Below are 22,440 nucleotides of genomic sequence, written 5' to 3'. Positions count from 1 at the left end.
TGTTCCATCCGGAATTCTTTTCATCCAAGCAAAAATTGTGGGAGCTTGCAAAGATGTCCTCAATGTTTGGTTGGTTTCCTTTTGCCTTTTGTGTGAAAGGATCTATCTTTCCAAGTGAAAGGCTGAAGAGGTCCTTCCCTTAAATTGAACATTAAGTGCTGTCATCCCTAAAGTGATGTAGACACTAGCTAACTAAGATTCGGTGATATGATATCTTTTACAATGAAGAATCCAAGGGAAGAGTTTTGAACTAATGAGTGGTCATGATCACATGAGACATGTTAGGGTTGTGCGGAAGGGATGCAATTAATCATTCTCAATCATGGAGGAGTTTGGCGAGTGTCTAATCAGAGCATTAATGAGGCTTTACATCAATAATTGCTTCTTTATTTTTAATTTAGATATCCCATTCTTACTCTTCCATTAATTTTGAAAGTGACTATTGGATCATATGAAAATTAGGATAAATTAGAAAATATAGATTAATCATAGAGGATGACCTAATATCATAAATTTTTTAAACTTTCAAGATGTAATGTAATCTGAGTAAGATTTTAATCCTCATTATTTAGGGAATCTGTTCCATCTTTTATCATCACATCATGACCCTGAGGCAACAATTGCTTGCTCTAGGAGTAAGCATGCTAGTTTCAAATAGTTTTTGACCAAAGGTTAACAACACTATTAAAAAGAGTAACTTTGTCACTCCCTCTCTAATGAGGGATACAACATTAAAGCGCTAGATTTGAAGGGCATTTAGTCAAAGGTTAAGATTTATCTCACATCCAAATATGGTGTCAAAATTCCTTATCGTTAATAAATAGAAAAAAAAACTAACAACGCTTGTTTACTCTGTAGGAGGGATTCAGGGAGAAAAAGAATTTAAGATGGACAAAAATTACAAGGAAAAGTCAGGGAAAGATAAGAGAGAAGGAAAAAAAACTCTAGAGAAAGAAAAGAATTTTTTAAAAAATAAATAACGGGGGAAGAAAAACATTGAAGCGTGGATGGATCTGCCACCCGCGGCTATGCAAGTGGCATAGCCGATTTTTAACTGGCCTGGGCTAAATTACAAACATTTGTGTCGAAAAGAGCACAGGGCATTTGGAATCCGTGAACACCAGCCGGTGAAAAAGAAATAGGAGATCAATGGAGCCTCAACATTAGAAAAAATTAAATATCTCCCTTATATGTTAGTCATTATTTCAAAAATTAATAGTTATTTGTGAATTATTTTTTTCTATGTTAATTTTGGGATGAGTTGGTGGAACGCTGAGGACGAACAGATTTGCTTTGCCATCATGATTATCCGATGAACTCTTTATTTTTATGCTGAAAATGATGAAATTGCTGGGCTGCACTGGGCCCAGTGCAGACTAACACTGACTCCTTATTTTCATGATAAAAATAATGAAATTGCTAGCCTGTACATGACTGAAATTGTTGGGCTGCATTCGAAGCCGAACACTGATGCCTTATTTTCATGGGGTAAATGATAAAATTACTGGGCTAGACTGAAATTGCTGGGCAGGCAGCCCAACACTGGCTACGCTATAGGCAACCGACCGAGGTGACCTCACGATTGCAGCTGTACTGAAAGAAAGTTGCTTTCCATCCTTAAAAACAAGATTATTTTATAGTGCTCTTCCTAATTTATAATCTATCAAAAATATATTTTTTTATATAGTGCTCTTCCCAATTTATAATATCTTTTTATAGTGTTGTTCCCAATTTATCCTCGATAAATTTGACTATTTTTTTATTTTATCTATCATTTCTCTCTCCTCTTATGCATACATCTATTCTCTTTCATCTCTTTTACACGCCGATTCTTCTAAAAATATTTTAATATATAATAGATAGCATATTAGAATTTCTTGTACCCCTAGAAATCCAAAATGGGTGCAATCGGAGCTCTCTAAATTCATCAGTGAATTTTGACCAAAATTCACTGATGAACCTAGAGAGTTCCGATTGCGCCTATTTCAGTTCCTATGAATTTTTGAGGTTGCAAAGAATTTTAATATGTTATCCATTGTTTATTTTGACTTATCGAGTATGTTAAAATATAATAAGAAAAAATATCAAAATTTTTCACATTGGACCTAATATGAGATTATATAGGCCCAACGTGCACTGATGGATCTAGAGAGCTCCGATTGGACTCATTTTAGTTCGTGTGGATTTTTGAGGTTTAGGGTTTTCAAATACACTATTCATTGTTTATTTCGGCTTCATAGAGGTATTAAACTATAATAAAGGAAAAATCGTCAAAATTCTCCATATTGGGTTTGATATAGAATCATATCAGGTCCATCATGAGCCTGCCCCACGTTGGGTTTGATATGATTCCATATCAGGCCTAAGGTGGAGAATTGACGATTCTTCTTTATTATATTTTAACATCCCGAGAAGTCAAAATAAATAATAGATAGTATATTTGAACTCCTTGTAATCTCAGAAATTCATAAGAACTGATATAGGTGTAATTGAAATTTTCTAGATTCATCAGTGAATTTTGGTCTTTTAATTTTGGTCTTTTCGGAGATGTTAAAATATTTTTAAGAAGAATAAGCGTGTAAAAAAGAGGAAAGAATAAAAAGGAGAAGAAAAAGAATAGATGTTATTTGCATAGGAGAAAAGTGGAAAGAGAAAAATAAAAAGAAAATTAAAAAAAAACAATCAAATTTATCATAGGATAAATTGTAAAGAGCACGGTAAAAAGCTACTTCCTTTAATGAATAATAAAATAACATACATTTTTTAATAAATTCAAAACTATAAAAAATTAATAAAATAACATACGTAGAATTCAGATCCGTCTTCCCTTTTCATAGGTAAATTGAAGGGGAAAAAACTTCATGCTTTTCCACGTGAGTTTTTTTATCTTCTTTGATTAAAGAGGACCTAAAGCTTTGCTTTTAGTTAATAATAGTTTATTCAAATCTTATAACTTAATTAATTCTCAAATACCTACTGTAAATCTAAAAAACACTTACCAATAATTAATAAGTCTCATTATAATAAACGATAATTATATAGATATCTCTCATAGTCCGTTTTCAAATTATATATAAAAAAAAATCATAAGTCAATTTATAATCGATCAAAATTTTTTTTCTAAAAATACACCTTTACGATGAATTAATACTCTATTAGACTATTCTCAAATTATATAAAAAAAATAAATCATAGGTCAATTTATAACCCATCAAAAATTTTTCTTTAAAAATATACTTTTATCAGGAATTAATACTCTATTATAATAGATAGACCACCTTCTAATCAACTAAATATTTTATTTAAATAGAGCCACGGATCAATGTCTCAAAAATATTTGAGGATGGTGTCAGTGTTCACTAAGTCCCCTAACATGATTCAACAACAGAAAATACACTCGATTGTGTCAAAACTCATAAACACTAATAATCTATGCATGAAAATTAATTAGGAATAAAATAATTATTGAGGACTGAAAGCACCATATAAAAGGTTTCCAAATTACATTCAAAGACCATGTCCGACTTATTGTAACCTAAAAGCTTTAATTTCTACATCACAAAACTAATTAACAACTCTTCACCCCCATGAACTTTTCACTAGTTATACCTTTTACGTGGAAGGATAACAATTCTTAATAATAAAACTAATTATTCCTCCATAAACATTCCGAAACACACCTCACAATTGTTTGCCCAAACGAATGATGCTATAGACATCTACTTCGGCCGGCGAAAATGCTGGATCGGTGGCGCCTCTCACTATGACCTTGGCAACTTTGGCAACGTTAACTGGCGGTGTGAAGACAGGACCTATGAGCGGGATCCGATGAAGTGGCTCGGTATACTGAAGAACCTGAGGAGCACATAACTATACATGTCATTTCCAACTTTCAGTGGCTCTGCCATCACAAGTGTTTTAGGGTTTACCAGTTCAAAAGGGGCAAAAATTAGGCCTAAAGGAATCTTGATACTCCCATATCGTTTCGTGCCATAGATATAACCTGGTCTTAGAATTACTCCTGCAAATAATAATAATAATAAATTAAAGATTTTTATGGCTATATTATGGGCATTTATAGAAAGCGAGCTTTGATGCAATGATAAAATTGTTACTGCATGACCTTATGATCAGAAATTCGAGTCACATAAACAACCTCTAACAATGTTGTTTCTAACAATGTAGAGTAGGACTACATACAACAAATTCATTTTGTCGGAAGATTACTCTTTTATTATGGGCATTTGTAGAACATTGTAAGAATTCTAGTCACAAGTTAAATAGGAAGACTGACCTGCATTGGGAAACTTGGCCGATATTTCTGCTTCAGTGGCTTTCTGCGTCATAAAGAACCAAAGCTCATAAAATATAATATATTAATTATTTAAACCTTTTTTAAAACTATAATTGTCTGTCTAATACGCCAACAAGGTCTTGAACTTTGAACGGATCCATCTTTATAATATTATAATTAATCAGTATATTGTTAATCATTTACAATATATGTTGTCAATAAATTTACTTTCTGAAATGAATATAATCAAGAAAACAATTAAACTTCATTAATAAGTTCATAGATCAAACAACTTCAGTTACATATAAATTTTTAATCTAATTATTTTATAAACAAACAATTGAAGTTTAACTACTTAATGTATGTGATTAAATATAGATTTCAGTCACAATCAATTTTCTTAATTAATTTAATCCAATGAGAAGAAAATGAGACTCAATCATGACTTATCTTATCACATTGCATATTTTGGTTTTGGGACTATATTTGCCACTAAACTATCTATACACAATGGCATCTATGTTATTGCAACATTTAAATTTAACCTCAACAATAAGTCTACAATTTTAAGTATATTTTGAAATTCTTAAAAATGATAAATTAGCATAACTAATATTATAAGTTGAAGGGGAGCTTTGGCGCAATGATAAAATTGTTGCTTTGGGACCAAAAGATCACGGATTCGAATTCTGAAAATAATCGCTTATAGAAAAGCAGGGTAAGGCTACGTACAATGGATCTTTCCCGGAACCCGTATAACAAGAGTTTCATGCACCGGGATGTCCTGTCCGACTCTCAAATTACTACACGATTGAACTTCGACTAGAAGGGCATTGATCCACCATGTGAAGATAAATCTCATTGTAGTCTATGGTTTGTCTTAGTGTTGAAGAGGAGCGACAGAGAAGAAGAGTTCAAGAGAAACAAACCTGTCCATCGTAATATCCTTGTAGAAAGTAATCTATGACACCAAAAGAAGCTGCCGATACATAAGCAAATCTTTGTACACCTGCTCATAAGAACCAAGAAAACAGTGAGATCACAAGGAAAATAAAATGCCATCATGGCGTCAAATGTCAAATAGTGTCCGGTAAATTAGGCTAGAACTGAGAATAGAGCAACTTGTGCATCGTATCATTTCTTGTTTTCCTTTAATTACTAGTTAAATTGTATCCTCTCATTAACTACATACATACATACGTATGAAAGTTCTAGTAACATAGGTCGAGATCATATTATCGTGTAGAGTAAAGAAGAATCAACAAAATCGCATGATAGACTGAAATAGTAGTTGTATGCATACTTTTGAAAATTGCTTTGTGCCACTTAGCATGGGTGAAACATGTCGTCCAACTTGTCGGCCAACAAAAGGAATTGCATCAAGAAATCAAAACCACCAACATGGGCACGGAGAAGTTGCTTTCCTCTAATGCCTAAGCAACATTGATATCGACCAAGTGGCTTCTTATCCAATGTTCTTATCTTTTTCCTTGCTATCGCTACAGCTAGAGTCGACATAGGCACCTAGTAGTGACAATTGAAGTTGGTGTGCCATCAATGGTTCTCATCTCATTGATCCATAACACATTTAACACAGACATTTATAAATGGGTCAGATGTCATAAACAAATCGAGTGACATGACCCGCTTAATTAAATGGGTCATCAACCTGTAAGACGATATAACCCACTTAACAAACTCAAATAAATTTTGAATGAAGACGACATACTATTTTAGATAATTATACACAAACCTAAAAAACATAGGCCATTGGAGTATATTCTACAATTTATATGTTATTAAATTATATATTTACAATTTATATATTAGATTATATATTTCTAACTTATATAAATGGGTCATTAACAGGTTGAGACTCCTAAACTTGTTTAGTTTAACCCCAAAACTACAAAATTGGGTGGAAGTGTGTCATGTAAAAGGATTATATCAACGACACGACTGACCCTGAGATTCATACATAGCTCTGAATGGGATTTTAAGATTCCCTTTAATGTGCGATATATATTAGACAATAGAAATAATAACTGATTATTCTAGAAATAAAAGGAAATTCTTATTTTATCAAGAATAATCATTGCCATGTTAGCAATTATACCATTCATACCTGCCTCAACGTCCTGCTATATCCTAAGAGGATTCAGCAGACATTAGGTCCCAAATGTATGACAATTAGGTAGTAAAATGCATTATCAGAAACTAAAACCAAAAATCTGAATCCTAAGAATAAAGACCCAAGAGAAAGATGTAAACCTTGCTCCGAAGCAACTCGTACAGCATTGACATTTGCAGTCCCATTGAGTGTCCGCATATGGGAAGGGGATCCAAAGCCTCCAACACAAGACACCTGTGAAAATTGATCCTCAGATCACAGCTTATAGGAATCCATCAACTGATGGAGAATAGATATCCAGTTATTTAGAGACAAATTTCTCTATTTATCACAGTTTGAATATTAAAAGAAACAAACTATTAACGTTGGCCTACTTAAATTGAAGATATCTGATTATTTACAGATGAATGCCTCTATTTAACTCAATTTGAATATTAAAAGAACAACTACTGACCTTTGCCTGCTTTAACTGAAGAAATTATGTTCAAATCTACTATTGAATGCCACAACAGTACAAAAAAAAGACAAAAAAAGATTCTCAGAGAGGGTAAAACAAAACTACCATTTGGACAATCTGGACAGAGACATCAGCAATTTAACATGTATTTAGATTTTCATATATCAAGGAAGTCAATAAAACAAAATTTCAAACATTTCTAAAACAATCTCGGAGGAAAATTTGTTTTTATAATACAACGATTATGAGGTGTAGTGGAAATACCAGCACAGGCACACCCTCATGTCTATCAGTGCACAAAGAAGAGCTTTGGTACTTGGATTCTTCATCCACCTCCTACATACTTGTGTTGGATACCAACACTTGGACTCTGTAACTCTCATTGGACAACCTATATCTCTATTGATCACATACAAAATTTTTAGACATAGCAATGTCAAGCACTTGGATCCACACCTATATTGGATTCTTGTCCTATTTATTGTATGAATAACATAGGGGAGAAAGAACAGATTATACAGAAATTGCTGAAAGGACCCTTTCTGGAAACATTCAACCAGATGATGCAAAAATGATTTGCACAAAAATGTGAAAGTCTAGTATGTAAAATTTATCAACGACAGGCACCCTTTCTTAAAGGTGTAAGCAGCTCTACAACATCTATGTAGTATAACTATAATCTCACCACAAGTCTTTAGCAAATGTACATATCCAATAGTATAATCAAGTCTCTAGCTTCTATTTCACTTCTTGTGTTCTTATAGATAATTTTTATAAACTAACTTTGATATTGTAGAAATAAATTATTTTAAAATGTGTCAAGCAGCCAAATGCAATTTAACCAGTCAGCGGAACAAAGAATTATACAAGTAATACATACCACAGCGTTTGCATTATTCATAGCATCCTTCAAAGATTCAGGCTCAAGAAGGTTCCCTGCCAAATAAAAACATAACTATTTGAGAGTTGAACTATATAAGAGGTTTCTTTTTTCTTTTTCTAACCTCTGTACCACTCGACTTTATCAGCCCAGGATTCACGTATTGATGGCCTTCCAGACCTGACTATGAGATCGAGTGTTAAAGCGAGCATAATGTTCATTCATTCTCAGATAAATTTGGAGCAACATGGGCTACACATCTTAATTAAAAAGCATATCCAAGCTATAAGCAGCTCAAACTTTCAAATGAGCAAGCATTTATAAGTTTGAAGGACACAGCATGCAGAAAGACCAATTTCTTAACCCAATGCTTCCAGAAGAAATAGAAGAACATCCAGAATTTACCTTCAGGGTGTGTTTGGGCAGTTCTTGAGAAAGAAAGGGGAGACAGTGAGAGCAATGGATAGGAATTGAGAGTACCCCTTGTTTGGAAGCTATTATCCAGACAAATAAGGGAGAGAGCGAATTTTTCATTATTTAACTCGTAGAGAAAGATGTACAAGTAACCTAATAAAATAATAATTCTCATTACTTTCTCTATTTTCCCTTTTTATCCTCAGTTCCAGTTTGGCAAGAATTAAGTTTGGAGGAAAAAGGAATGTGCAAACCTTGCCTATCCCTTATTAAGACTTCCAAACAAAGGTTAAACCCTTTTCAACCTCTTCCGCACTCCCCTCTTCCATCTTGTTCCTCCATTCAAACACACACTAAGTTTTCAAAAGATTCTTAGATAACAGTTCAATATGGGCAAAAGTTGCAAATATATTACTGAATATTAAATCAATGAGTGTTCATCGGTAAATAATTATAAAAAAAGGACATCACTTTATGTCAGAGAATATGCACAAAACAAGATAGCTGACCAGATGAACTTTTAGTTTTAACACTGCTCCTAAAGAAAAAAAATGGGCCACCCAGTCACTTAGCCATTTTGAAAAAACCTCGACACTCTTCATGCAATGAAAACGATCACATTGTAGAATAATGACAATATTTTAAAACAGCGTGAGTATGTTTTGCAGTATAGACAAGTTACCCATTAAGCAAAGGCAAACCAAATGGTCATAGCATGCATCAAAGAAACCACCTGCTGAGACTAGAAACAGATAATCCTTGCGCCAACGCCTCTTTGCAGACATGTGATCCAACAAAACCATTGCCACCCAGTACAAGTAACTGTTACGACACACATAATATCAGGAGGGGAGGGGAAAAAATGGGGGGAAAGTAGCAAAAAGCTCGTCTGAGCGTGAAATCCAACAACACCTTCGTAGATGATCGCGCACTTTCTGCTCCCTCAGCTTTCAGAGGCTCATCTAACCGATTTGATTCGCTTGACAATGATCTTCCATATCTGGAGAGACCAGCACGACTGTTTTACAAATTCATAAAGAAGAATAATAATAAATTAATTAATTAAGGAAACAAGTTTGCATCGGTTCAAAACAAAATTAACTATCATACAAAAGAACAATCACGAAGACACTTCCTTAAATCCTTGCATCCTTTCCCAAATATCACACTCCAAATGGAAGATCAAAAACTAGGTCGCGCTTTGCCGATAATCGATCGTAAATTGGGCGTGTAAAGAAACGGGGTGGGGGAGCTTACAGGGATCGAGTGGCTGAACGCGAGACAACGGAGCTCATCGCCGGAACCCTAGATCTGATCCTTCTTCTTCTCGGAGTTCAAGAGGAAGTGTGGATCGCACTCCCTTTTATAGACGGGATCCTTCACCTTCTAGAAGCGAGCCAGTGAGAGAGTCAGTTCCCGTTGTTGACCGGCGGTGAAATGAAAATAATAATAATAATAATAATAATAATAATAATGACGTCATTTTTCATAATTATGTTGGATTATTAAATTCCAATAATTATAATTTCTGGTCACATGTTTAGCACGTGACGGTGGGTCAGCAAAGCCTCTTCTAGGGCGTTCCTTCCCTGTGATCCTGTGCGAGATCTTCCCCGCCTCTTCCTTCTCCAGGCGACGCAAGGCGAGCAGCGAGAGTAGCGGAGCTTCCTGTCTCTTTCCGGTGCGATCACTTCTTCCTTTCACCGATTCCACGAGTATTTTGCGAAATCAACGACCTGCAGCAGCGGTAAGCCCTAGAGCTTCGTTCTCCTTTCTCTTATGCTATTTCGATCTTGTCCTGAACCCTTTTCTTCCCCATTACGGACAATGGTTGTAGCAAGGATCGTTCAGTTTATTGTTGTCGTTCTTCGTCTGTGTTGCCGAATTGATGGTGTTTGGCTTCTAATAATGCTCTATCCTCTAGGTTCATCCTACGGAGGAGAAACCTGAAAAACTCCTTTGCACATATAGATAATGACAAAAACACTTCTTCTGATGCTTGGAAACATGTTATTTTCTTCGATTACACTTTTGTGCTTCTTTATCATGCTCTTATGCGATCTATGCTAGTGATTAGTTATATGTTGCGCCATGTTGCATGCCTTTTGTAATGCATATGCCACATGGTACATTGGTTGGCACAAGTCTTGTTGTTAGATTTATCACATCAACAAATGGATTCTTTCGTACCCATGGAGAGAATCTTCTTGGAGAGTGACAATTATGACTTTGAATAGCATATCTACATTTTATTAGTAGATCAAAATTATATAAAATTCACTATTTGTGCTTGTCGGACCTTTTGTGGAGATAATTGAATGTAATGAATTATACAAAATCACTTCTTTCGATGCTTGGAAACATGTTAATTTCTTTGATTACACTTTTGTGCTTGTCTATCATGCTATTAGGCGATCTATGTTGGTGATTAGTTATATGTTGCGCCATGTTGCATGCCTTTTGTAGTGCATATGCCACATGGTACAGTGGTTGGCACAAATCTTGTTGTTAGATTTATCACATCAACAAGTGGGTTCTTTCGTACCTATGGAGAGAATCCTCTTGGAGAGTGACAATTATGAATTTGAATAGCATATCTACATTTTAGAGTCGATAAAAAATTATATAAAATTCACTATTTGTGCTCGTCGGTCCTTTGGTGGAGATAATTTAATGAAATGAATTAACATATGAACATAAAAGGGGCCTCTGCAGGAACACTTTCGATGTTTGGCATTTCATTCGGACAGCTATTTCTTGTTATTGGAGCTGCTGGAGTTCTAGTTAGTATGCATCTTTTTCATTCTCCTCTTTTTAGTCGAGCTTATTCGATTCAGCTATTATAGTTAAGTTCAATCCTTTCCCTGTTACATAACCAGAACCAAAAGATCTCCCAATTATTGCAAAGACAGCTGGGAGATTAGTAGGAAAAGCTGTGGGACATGTCTTGTTGTTTCGTAGCCAGTTGCAACCTATCATACAACAATCTGAAGCTACCAAGGTACTATTTTTATACTTCCTTCTCTTCAATCGGTGTTTTCTGAACTGCTATAAGATGGCAAAGATTAATCGATATATTGGAATTTCAGATTATCCGATGCAATTTTTGGTCATGTTATCCTATCCGATTTCATTTCCATTCCTTGTGGTTCATATTTATATAGGTGCACAAAGAACTCCAAGATGCCATTGCTCAATATGAAGTAATTCGTCACGAAATTAGAAACTTGGGATTTCTGCACCCAGATCCATTTATGCGGAGGCTGGACATTCCAGAATCGCAGCAAAGCACCAGTATGTTCTTCAACCTCTATCATAAGATCCAGAATTTCCTTTTTTACTTTTTGTTTCTTCGCCCTGCTCTTCTGAGTAATACCTAAGGATACTTCTCTCAGCTGGTTCTGATATTACTGACAAAACCAATGAAGAAAATGCACAAACCACTACAACCCCTCAGGTTTTACTAAACTCACTTATTCGATATATTATTTCTGTGCGATTAGACCTGTGTATTTATTGTGTCATCCTCTTTAGGTTCTCAATCGAACAAATTCAGCTTCTTCTAGATTGCACGGCCAAGCAAGCTCATATGCCCAGCTAGTTCAAGATTTAGCCACCAAATCAGGAACCTCCAGTACTCAAGCAGATGCAACGAAACCTAATATTAGTGTGGTTTGTTTAATTTTCTAGCAGCATCTATCTCATTTGACTTAACAATTCAATTTACTTATTTCTTCTACTTTCTTTTTACACTCTAGGATCTTGATAAAGAAAATTCAGCTTCTACTCTGCATAGCCGAGCAATTGCCTATGCCAAGTTAGCTGAAGCTTTAGACAATGAATCAGGTCCTGCGATTCACGAGACTGAAGTGAAACCTAATGCCGAGGCCGGTCTGCCCAATGTACTGCCTGTATGTGCTGAAACTTTAGGATTACTTCCCAAGCATAGCGGTAAACCCTAATCCCTTTTCTTTTTTATTTAAATTGCACTTTGTTTTGAAATCCAAAACTGTTTGATGTGATGACAGAAGAAATAAATGGCTCCGACATTATGCTCCAAGCAATGTTGGAAGAACAGGTCGCACACAAGGCCAAAGACTTCTTCTCACAACCAGAGAATCAATTACCTACTCAGTAAGAGATTTCGGAATCTATACTATGTTATATTCTGAAATTTAATTTCCTCTTCTATTGATCTACTTGTTCAAGGGTTATTTGAAGTTGTCGTTATGAATTCACGTCTGATTAGTTATGGAACTGCTTGTTTTTAGGCACGATTAGGGGGTTTTCAAACTCACATCTTGGGTTTAGGGTCTAAGTTCAGATTGAAATCAAACTAAACTGAATAATTTTACTTAGTATCCAAATCAAGATCAAAATTTTTTTTGGTTTGGTTTGGTTTTATTTATTGGATTGGGGTTTCAAAAATATATCTATGAAATAAATTGAACTAGTTTTCGATTGACATGCACAAAGCTATCACAATAGGAAAAAAATAAACAAGGACGTTCTTGGCTAGTCTGTTTAAGGGAAGTGCACAAGGTTATTAACAATTATAAAGGAGCTAAACTAAAATTTACTTATTTATTTTATTAACTTTAATAAAAACTTTATCGAGGTTTAGCTTTAACAATCTCAGTTAGCAATATAATTATCCTTGTAATAGTTAGATTCAATATATTATAGATAATTTATAATTTTCAAAATTTTAAAATATTAGAAATGCTCAGGAAAACAAGCCATAATAAGGCTATCCTTTGGGAGAAAATACACAGGCTTACTATAGTAATGAATTGATGGGACAGTTTGGAGTATGGAAATTTTGCCAATGTTGGATCTCATAGAAGAGTCAGATCATATTAAGTATATGTAATTTTACCTTGCATTGTAACAAGTAATTTTTATGACTGGAATTTGTGACCACATGGTTACACTAGCAATTTGCGTCAAAGCTTCTTATAATTCCATTACATGAAAGCTTAATTATTACAATATTGTGGTCGGAACACATCAACAAGTGAAATTTAAAAAAAGATAAGAAAAAAAAACATAACAAGAGCAGTCCAAGCAACTTCAAGACCACAAGGTTCAAGTGTTTGAGAGGAGTACGAGAAGGTTGCTATGATAATTAATTGATAGGAATTGTAATTTAATTAGATAAACAACACAAACAGCAAAACACTTCAAGATTGAAAATAACAATAGTAAATAATAAACTAACCAAAAGATAAATCAAGCCACAAGACAAACTGTTTGAATTTTGATATGAATTACAAATCAATTACAAAATACTCCAAAATGAAAAATAAAAGAAACATAAAAGACCCACCAAGAACTTTGGCAACTATTGGAGCAAAAAGTTAATTTCTTTCACCTCAAACGGTCCAACATTAATAATCCCATGATAAAATACAGGCAAATAAATCACGGAGAATATTTTTACCCTAGCTCAACAACTCTTTACATGGGAGAGGTGAAACATCTAACGAGACATTTTGCACCGATGAAAATTAATCTCAAGGCCTATTGACAACTATTATAGTAAAAGATGATTACACTCGTTTTAGACACCTCTCATAGTCCGTCCCCAATTATGTGAACTTATAATCGACTACCAAATAATTAAGGGGTGGCAACCTGGTGACAACTATTGAGTGCACAAAGTTGCTATAATGATGAATAGATAGGCATTGTATGACTCCAAAACCATACAATAATTTAATTAAAACTATTACAATGATCTAATTACATAAACAACACCAAACACACCAAAACTAGGAATAAAAAAAAAAATCCAACAAGAACAACCCAACACCCAAAGACCCAACTATAACAATCAATCAACTAGAGCTTTGTTTGCACAAACCTCTATTTGGTTAAAAACTACAGATCATTTTTGTTTGGCCAGGCGAATGATGTTATATACATCAATCATACCTGAAGAGAAAAACCCTGGATCCGTGGCACTTCTCACTACCACCTTTGCGACTTTGGCAACATTAACTGTAGGAGTGAAGAAAGGGCCAATGAGTGGGATCTTGCGAAGTGGCCGTGCGTTCTGATAAGCCTGTAGAGGGCATAATTCTATCATTACAAGTTGCAATTTATCACTTTGGGGATGAGAAGGGTTTAGCGTACCAGCTCGAAAGGTTTCCACATTAGCCCGAAACGTATCTTCAACGGTCCAATTGGGCGTGTTCCATAAATGTAACCTGGTCTGAGTATGACGGCTGCAAAAGCAAGTTTCAATGATTAATTTTGTGACTATGTTGTTATTTGTATGTTGCAAGCATAGAATTAGTGAGAAGATTAACCTCCATCAGGGAACCGTTTCGTTAGTTCAGCTTCAGTAGCTTTCTGCGCACAAACAAAACATTGAGATATAAAACACAAAGAAATAGTCTTAAATCCATATTTGTTATTTGACTATAAGCTTATATAAGTGAACTATTATTAATGGCTTGAGCTAGTTAGAAAGGGATGCTTGCTTCTAAATTGTTACTATGTTTCCTACAAAGGGAGGAAATAACTAGGCGAACAAACTAACAGGAAAAGGGCTATAAATTTTTTGTTTTTTTTGACCATTTCCTTCCAAACTTTATTTGTCAATGATAAAAAAGCATAAATGGATTAAATCTGAAATAGTGTTACATTCATATCTAATAATCATATCATTTTACATATAATGTATATAATATGACAACTAAAAAGGGGAAAAAAAGTTTAGAAATCGCACCTGCCCTTCATGATACCCTCGTATGCAGTAGTCAAGCAAACCAAAAGAGAGACCTGATATGTATACAAATCTTTTTACACCTGCTCAAAAAAAAAAACTGTATGAGAAGAAAAATTAACCGCAGAAGACATTTAGAATAGTGTACTGCAATGCAAGTTTATATTTATATTCTCTCAGTCCCTTGATTTCGATACAAATCATAATCTTTCACTCTTATAACTGCTAATTATAAGATATGGTATTATGGTTAATCTCTTTAAATCAAAATCAGGTTTGGAAATCTAGCAGATTGCCTATCTGTCAGGATTTCACAAATAAGAAAATGTATACGACCATTTATTATCGTTCTTTTCTTCTACACCTCTTTCAGAAAATAATCTAGATGAGAAATAAAAAGGGAATGGGAAGATACTGGCTATTGAAAGAACAAGTTCAAGAAAATATAAAGCGAACCATTTTCAGCAGCAACTTGTACAGCATTGATGTTTGCAGTCCCATTAAGTGTGAGCATATGGGTACGAGATCCAAAGCCTCCAACGCAAGACACCTGCAACAATTTATCTCCAAATTAAGAGGAATCCGGCAGCTGATACCATGATGCGCAGATGGCATTGATATAGTCCTAACAAAGTTGATCTATTAGGTATGTTTTTATATTCCAACTTTCAAAGAAGGAACGATTGGATCAGCTCGGTTAATCTGCAAACTAGATAAAGATCTGACTAGGAAGTTTCGTTTCTAACTCTGTGATGGAAAAACTTAGCCTGTGTTTGATAACAAAACTTGACCTTGGCAAACTGTGCCATGATTAGAAGGTAAATACAGTAAAAAGAACAGGCTTTAGTACTCGTAAATACAGTAAAGTCTCCAATATGAATGAAATTTCCCTCTTGAATAACATGCATAACCATTTCGATACCGTGTTATTTACTAATCATAATTGCATAAGATATGATATGTCAATGCCTAGCATAACATAAGAAACGATTTTTTTTTGATGTTTTGTATCATCCAACATGTAGAATATTGCTTTTTTCTAGCATTAGGAATTGTAAATTGTTAGTTCTGATGGCGATGTTGTAGTTAAAATAGTATATAAAAGTTCTATTAGGCTCCAAAATACAATTTTAACAGAGTTATACAAACAACACATACCACTACAGTTGCTTCACTCATAGCATGCTTCAAAGACTCGGGTTCAAGAAGATTTCCTGAAAAATGAAAATATTACTCTCAGAGATCTAAATAGGTTCATTTCAAAAAGGAGATATTACTCTGTGTATTCCGACCTTTGTACCATTGAACTTCATCTGCCCAAGATTCGTGTATTGATGGCCTTCCAGACCTGAGTAACAAATCAAGCATAAAAGACATTCTTCTTATAGACAAGATAAGTCTCTAAAAGCTACAAAGTTTGCTAGAATATCCAAATATAATGTATTTAAACTAGAAGCACATACAACAAGTCTTCAACTAGAAACACATAAGAAGAAAATATATCAAAAATGTCAGAATAACGCATCTGAGATTAAAGAAATACAAAATTAATTGGATTAATCAAGCCAAGAATTTCAATATATGGAGCAGAAAAAATTACTGGACCTTTCCTTAGTTGCTAATATTTTTGAGGTGTTGGTTAAGTTGGAATGTTGTAGACTATAAAAAGGGCCTAATTTACTTATAATAAATTATATTGCCCATATTCACATCTACTTAATCATGATTGATTATATGAAACTAATTGCATTTTGCCCAACTAAAATATCCCAAGAAAGTTCATGGATATCAACACACTGGTCCCTGCCATAAATTGGGGCCAAAATGCTTCTGCCAAAATAAAAGACCAACAAACAATTTCATTAGTGCTGCAATCCTTGTCATTGCCATGATTTGAGCCAGCACAAGCTCGCTTCTGGTGGGGGAATTAGGTCGGGGCAAGGGCAAGTGAAGGCAGAAACAAAGGTCGGGTTGATTCGACATAGAACGAGTGGCCTCCTACTAGAGCATCAGATATTGAAGGCTTAGGTTGATTTAGTCAATTTCTTTGCTCCCACCTCCTTTCCCTCTTTTCTATCGCAAAGTAAACATCTATCTCTCTGTTACCCCACCTCCTCTCTCTCCTCTGTCCCTTCTCAAAATCTCATCACAGTCAAAGTTACAATTGTACGAAAAGCACAAACGTAAAATGTATCAAGATGCCAAGGCTACAAAATGTACGTTATAAGTGAAGAATGAAGCACCTGCTGAGACTAGCAACAGAAAACCCCTGTGCCAAAGCTTCTTGGCAAACATGTGAACCCACGAATCCATTGCCGCCTAACACAAGTATCTGCAATTAGAAGAACAAAATTAAAGAGAAGCAATATAAATAAATAAAAATTTATAAAACATAAGCAATGAAAAAAATAGGTATGAAATCCAGCGTTACCTTGATCGAAGATCGTGGTGCACCTGACTCGCTTAAGCCATACCTGAACATACCAGCAGAAATCTTGTTGAGTCATAGAAAGACAACATGTTGCAGCATACCAAAATTTTCTTGTTAAAATTACCAACTTTAGATCAACTAGAGTAACAAATCAACTACAACTACGTCAGAATTCAGAAACATTCATGAAGATTGTCCTGTTCAAGTTATATCCCTCTTCAGTTTTTAAGGAGAACGACACTTCCAGTCAAATCACACTCATTGCCTCTATCCTTCCGTTTAGATGATTCATCAAAGTGTTTTTGCTCCAAATAAATGATTAATAGCAACAAGATGCTAATTTTTAGCAAAAAAATATGTTGTTAGAGGCTCCTAAGATCAACATGTGGTGCAAGTCCAGCCCACAATCCTAATATACTTAGGTAGGGATCTTATATTTGAGCATATTATAAGAATACTGTAAGAGATCTCATTTAAAGATGTGAAATTAAAGGATGAAAGTTTATCCTCTCTGCTGAAAATAGACGACTTTTTCTCTGGTTTGCCTATCGGATAAACTTGGAGCGCAAATTTATGTACACTCAGAAATTGACCTTCAGAATATCTGCCCTATTTGGGATGAATAGAACTTCGAACCCGAGTCATTTTAATATTCCTCTAAGTACTTTGCAATGACACCACACTTAATATGGGGTGTGTGTGTGTGTGGAGCAGGTTGTTAGCGTACACACCTACGGTGGGCAACTGCCATGGGCGCCTCTCACACGCAGAGTCATTTGAGAGACGTCTCCAATAATCGGAGGTCCTTCCATGTGAAAGGCATCCATGGTGGGTGTGCAGGCTAACTAACCTGTATATACGTCTTGTATGTATGTATATATACCTCTCTCATTTACATGCAACAATTCTTTTTTTTCTCTTTTGATTACATGCAAGGTTGTGCTGGTGGTGCTGGCCCCACCAAACCAACACCATCAAACAGCACCAAGGGTGAATGGTACTGGTTTGGTGGTGCTAAAATTACCTTGATGATGGTTTGTAAAAATCAACATTACCTTACATGCAATCAAATAAGAAAGAAGAGACTTGTTGCATGTAGATAAGAAAGGTATAGACTTCATTGATTAATCTTGAAAGTAGATAACTTTCTCTCCTGATTCGCCTGCCAAGGAAATCCAAAGCACAGCTTAGTAGACCTCCATGATATTATTCTATTTAGTTCAAACTAGAATTATTGTTCCTTTTAATATTTTAGCCCGCGAGCCGGTTCGAGCCGACTCGTGAGTTTTTCGAGCCTGCTCAAAAAGTATTTGATTCGTATTCGAATTTACCGAATTCGAGTTAAATTCCTACATGTTCGAACTTTTTTTAGAGCCGAACTTGAACTTAAATTATGTTGTTAGATAGTTTGTGAGTTATTCGTGAGCCTTTATACTTTATTAATATAAATTAAATATATATTAAATAAATAAATTTTGAGCCTTTCGAGTATCTATTTTCGAATAATAATTTGAATAGTTCGTGAACATGTTCGAATCTTTCAAGCTGAATTCGAACCTGAGTCCTAATTCGAAACAAATTCGAATAAAAAATTTTAAATTTTTCGAACTTCAAATTGAGCTCAAATTTAAATATACCTATTTCGAGCTGAATTCGAGTCTTATATTTTTTTTTCCCAATTATTTTAACTCCTAATCATGTCTAATATTTTTTGGGATGAGTAATTCCCGTATGTCCGACAGGGAAACCAATTCCTTTATTTTGAGGAATATCTTAGTGTTTAAGTAAAAGTGATGAAAAAATTATGCTCTGCTCGTGCTTTCTACTCTCGTTCACATGCTCTCGTGGGCCCAAAAATGATAAATGGCCACCTACTATGTAAAAAAGCCGAGAAAGAACCCAATCCTATCCAAAATGTCAAGATACTTAGGTTTAGTGTTTAAGATATTATATGAACCCTCATGTAGAGAAGTGTGCACCAAGAGATGGAGTCTTTATTCTTTTATTCTGATTTCCTACCACCCTCTTTAACACAACCAACCAGGTCCCCAAGACAAAGCTTACCACTCTTTTCATTTTATGAGACAAATAAAATTCATTTGGTGGAGGAAAAAAGGAACAACATCAGCAAATGTCTTCCCTCAATTTTCTTGTATTCTTACTCCCCACATGACTTATAATTTATCACAGTTACCAACTTTCATCCAGTTTGTGAAAAGGCCAACAAGCATTGTTTAAAGAGGAGCAGAGATTTAAGATCGACTTTGATGAAGTTTGTGTAAAGCTCAAAATCCATAAAAGAGAGTAGAATGCTGTTCTTCTCTCACAATGGCCTACAGCTACGCCAATCAAGCACCGACAAGAGATCTAGAACTGTTGATCGAGCTTGTATAAAGCTCGACCACTATCAAAACCATAAAACGAGATTGCAACGCTGTTCTTCTCTTACAAACACCTACAGCTATGTCAATCAAGCACGAACAACAAATCTAGAACAAAGGTCGATCGTGTCTGTATAAAGCTCGACCACCATCATAAAAGGAGATCACAATGCTGTTCTTCTCACACTACGACCTACAGCCATGCCGATCAATCGAAAAACAACAAATCTAGAACAAGTTTCCACGACCTACAGCTACGCCAATCAAACACCAAAAACAGATCTAGAGCCGGGGTCGATTCACTTCGTATAAAGCTCGATCACCCCCAAAATCATGAAAAGAGAATAGAATGAAATTCTTATCTTAGTACGATCTACAACTACACGAATCAAGCACTATCGAGAGAGATCCAAAACCTTGGGAAAAAAAAAGGTAAGAGATGCTTACATGGAGTTCATTGTCGCCACTGGCAGCGTTCGGATCGCGCTCCTTCCGGTGAGAACTCGGCTCGCAGCGGTGGAGGAGGAGATGAAGAAGCGATCGAATGGCAATGTGAGGAATCAAATCGACCGAATCCCCCTTTTTTAGCCTTCGAGGAAGCGACAGGATTGGCGTCGGCGTAATTGACCCGACGCTGCTTCCACTTCGAAGGCGTCTTTTTTCTTCTAGAAACGGAACGTGGCTTCGGAATCGGTCAGCATCGAACGCCTGATTTAATTAATTATTCCTTTTCCAATTCAACCCTGCAAGTTTTATTTTATAAAAACACGCCCTCGCATTTTCAAAATACTATGATTTTTTTTAATGAATAAAATTGAAGGAACCAAATCAGTTTTTGTATTTATTTCTAAGAAATCAAATAAATTTTAATAGTAATTATATATTTTTAAAAATATAAGAACATCGGCATTAAATTTTCTAAATAAAGATTTTACTTTAAATTTTATAGTTTATATACTTTTTTAAATTTTAAAAAATAAAATTCTGTATATTAAAATATTATTTCCTCTAATTCTCACTTTTTATTTTCACATTTACCATTTCATATATAATAATAATAAAAAAAAATAAAGATACAAAACTGATATATTATGTAATAAAAGTGAATATCTAAATTTAATATAAAATATTTTTTCTATTTTAAATTTTAAATAGAAAATCTCATGGGGATATTCTTAATATCATATGATAAATTTTCACCAGAAATTTATATATTAAATTATTTTACCATCAAATTTATGATTAAAAAAATTAGTCATTAAATATTTTTTATTATTCGAAAAATATTTTTGTATTTCACTGGGTAGCAAAGTTAATCAATTCAAATTATTTTTTTTTATTCAATTATTTGAGTTGATTTGTCGTTTGGATCTGAATACAAACTTATCGAGTGTTGAAATATTCGTGGGAACCACAGCCGACAAATTTGATCAATTGAGAAAAAAAAATCAGTAATTTATCAAAAGACGCACTTGAAAAATCTGAATTTATCAAAAGGCATACATTATTTTAGTATTTACCAAAGAGTGCACTTTTTTAAAAGCATTTCCTAATTTATCCTCCTGATAATTTGACTTTTTCTATTGTTTTTCTTTTCTTCATTATATTTCACTCACTTCTCTCTCTCCTCTGTCGGCAGAATATAGGAATAACATTAGTCAATCTTTAATCACACTTTAATACATTTGAAGAAGCCAAAATAAATAATGGACACCATATTTGGACTCCTTGCAATTTTAGAAATCCATAGGAACTGAAATGGGTGCAATCGGACCTTTCTAGGTCGATCAGTGGGTTTCGGTCAAAACCCACTGATGGAACTAGACAGCTCCGATTGCACTCATTTTAGTTTCTATGGATTTCTAAAATTACAAGGAGTTCAAATATGGTGTACATTATTTATTTTGACTTTTTATAGATGTTAACAAGCAAAATCAAAGAATCGGCATAAAAGCCCACGTTGGGCCTGATATGGAATCATATCAGGCCCAACGTGGGCGTGATACCATTCCATATCAGGCCCAATGTGTGCCTGATATCATTCCATATCAGGCCCACGTTGGGCCTGATATGAGTCCATATCAGGCCAAATGTGGGCTTTTTTGCCGATTCTTTGATTTTGCTTGTTAACATCTATAAAAAGTCAAAATAAATAATGGACACCATATTTGAATTCCTTGCAATTTTAGAAATCCATAGAAACTGAAATGGGTGCAATCGGAGCTCTCTAGGTCCATCAGTGGGTTTTGACCGAAACCCACTGATCGACCTAGAAAGCTCCGATTGCACTCATTTCAGTTCCTGTGAATTTCCAAAATTGCAAGGAGTGAAAATATGGTGTCAATTATTATTTTTGACACTTCTAGTGGTGGACCAGAGGTTTTGAAAAACCCTAAATCTCTCTTTTTTTTTTTCCTTTTTTTTTTTTAGGCATGATATGAAGAGATATCATGCCCACGTTGGGCCTGATATCTCTTCATATCAGGCCCAATGTGGGCCTGATATCTCCCCATATCAGGCCCAATGTGGGCCTGATATGGGAGATATCAGGTCAAGTAACAACAAAAAATAAAAAAAATAAATAAATAAAGAGAGATTTAGGGTTTTCAAAACCTCTGGTCCACCATTAGGAGTGCCAAAAATAATAATGGACACCATATTTTAACTCCTTGTAATTTTAGAAATTCATAGAAATTGAAATGGATGCAAGGTCAAAACC

The 22,440-nt window shown here is 34.7% G+C and overlaps 3 protein-coding genes across 5 annotated transcripts; 1 reads left to right on the top strand and 2 right to left on the bottom strand.

The window, feature by feature from the left end:
• Positions 1-3,443: 3,443 nt before the first annotated feature.
• Positions 3,444-9,589, bottom strand: LOC122032196 (uncharacterized protein At1g32220, chloroplastic-like). Of its 2 annotated transcripts, none has more exons than XM_042591455.1 (10): positions 9,434-9,589; positions 9,089-9,194; positions 8,910-8,998; positions 7,887-7,942; positions 7,763-7,818; positions 6,566-6,659; positions 5,224-5,303; positions 4,295-4,337; positions 3,930-4,021; positions 3,444-3,855 (listed from the first exon to the last, which is right to left on the bottom strand). In XM_042591455.1, exons 1-10 carry the CDS (start codon positions 9,469-9,471, stop codon positions 3,682-3,684), a joined length of 828 nt encoding a protein of 275 aa, XP_042447389.1. In that variant the 5' UTR covers positions 9,472-9,589; the 3' UTR covers positions 3,444-3,681. The 2 variants fall into 2 exon arrangements, with proteins under 2 accessions (XP_042447389.1, XP_042447391.1); XM_042591457.1 differs by having other exon boundaries at positions 9,089-9,176.
• Positions 9,590-9,760: 171 nt separating this feature from the next.
• On the top strand, positions 9,761-15,962 carry LOC122032197 (sec-independent protein translocase protein TatB-like). Of its 2 annotated transcripts, none has more exons than XM_042591459.1 (9): positions 9,761-9,923; positions 10,880-10,963; positions 11,056-11,177; positions 11,341-11,470; positions 11,572-11,633; positions 11,711-11,848; positions 11,935-12,127; positions 12,205-12,310; positions 15,283-15,962. In XM_042591459.1, exons 2-9 carry the CDS (start codon positions 10,903-10,905, stop codon positions 15,287-15,289), a joined length of 819 nt encoding a protein of 272 aa, XP_042447393.1. In that variant the 5' UTR covers positions 9,761-9,923; positions 10,880-10,902; the 3' UTR covers positions 15,290-15,962. The 2 variants fall into 2 exon arrangements, with proteins under 2 accessions (XP_042447393.1, XP_042447392.1); XM_042591458.1 differs by having other exon boundaries at positions 10,892-10,963; positions 15,283-15,960.
• LOC122032199 (uncharacterized protein At1g32220, chloroplastic-like) lies at positions 13,872-20,417 on the bottom strand. Its single transcript, XM_042591461.1, has 10 exons — positions 20,169-20,417; positions 17,341-17,383; positions 17,153-17,241; positions 16,202-16,257; positions 16,068-16,123; positions 15,366-15,459; positions 14,913-14,992; positions 14,491-14,533; positions 14,315-14,406; positions 13,872-14,243 (listed from the first exon to the last, which is right to left on the bottom strand). The coding sequence occupies exons 1-10, from the start codon at positions 20,177-20,179 to the stop codon at positions 14,067-14,069; spliced, it is 741 nt and encodes a 246-aa protein (XP_042447395.1). The 5' UTR covers positions 20,180-20,417; the 3' UTR covers positions 13,872-14,066.
• Between the last annotated feature and the right edge of the window lie 2,023 nt (positions 20,418-22,440).

Source organism: Zingiber officinale, chromosome 11A (assembly GCF_018446385.1).
Source record: "Zingiber officinale cultivar Zhangliang chromosome 11A, Zo_v1.1, whole genome shotgun sequence".
Classification (NCBI taxonomy): domain Eukaryota; kingdom Viridiplantae; phylum Streptophyta; class Magnoliopsida; order Zingiberales; family Zingiberaceae; genus Zingiber; species Zingiber officinale.
Note: the sequence above shows the minus strand (reverse complement) of the source record. Positions and strands in the feature narration are given on the sequence as shown.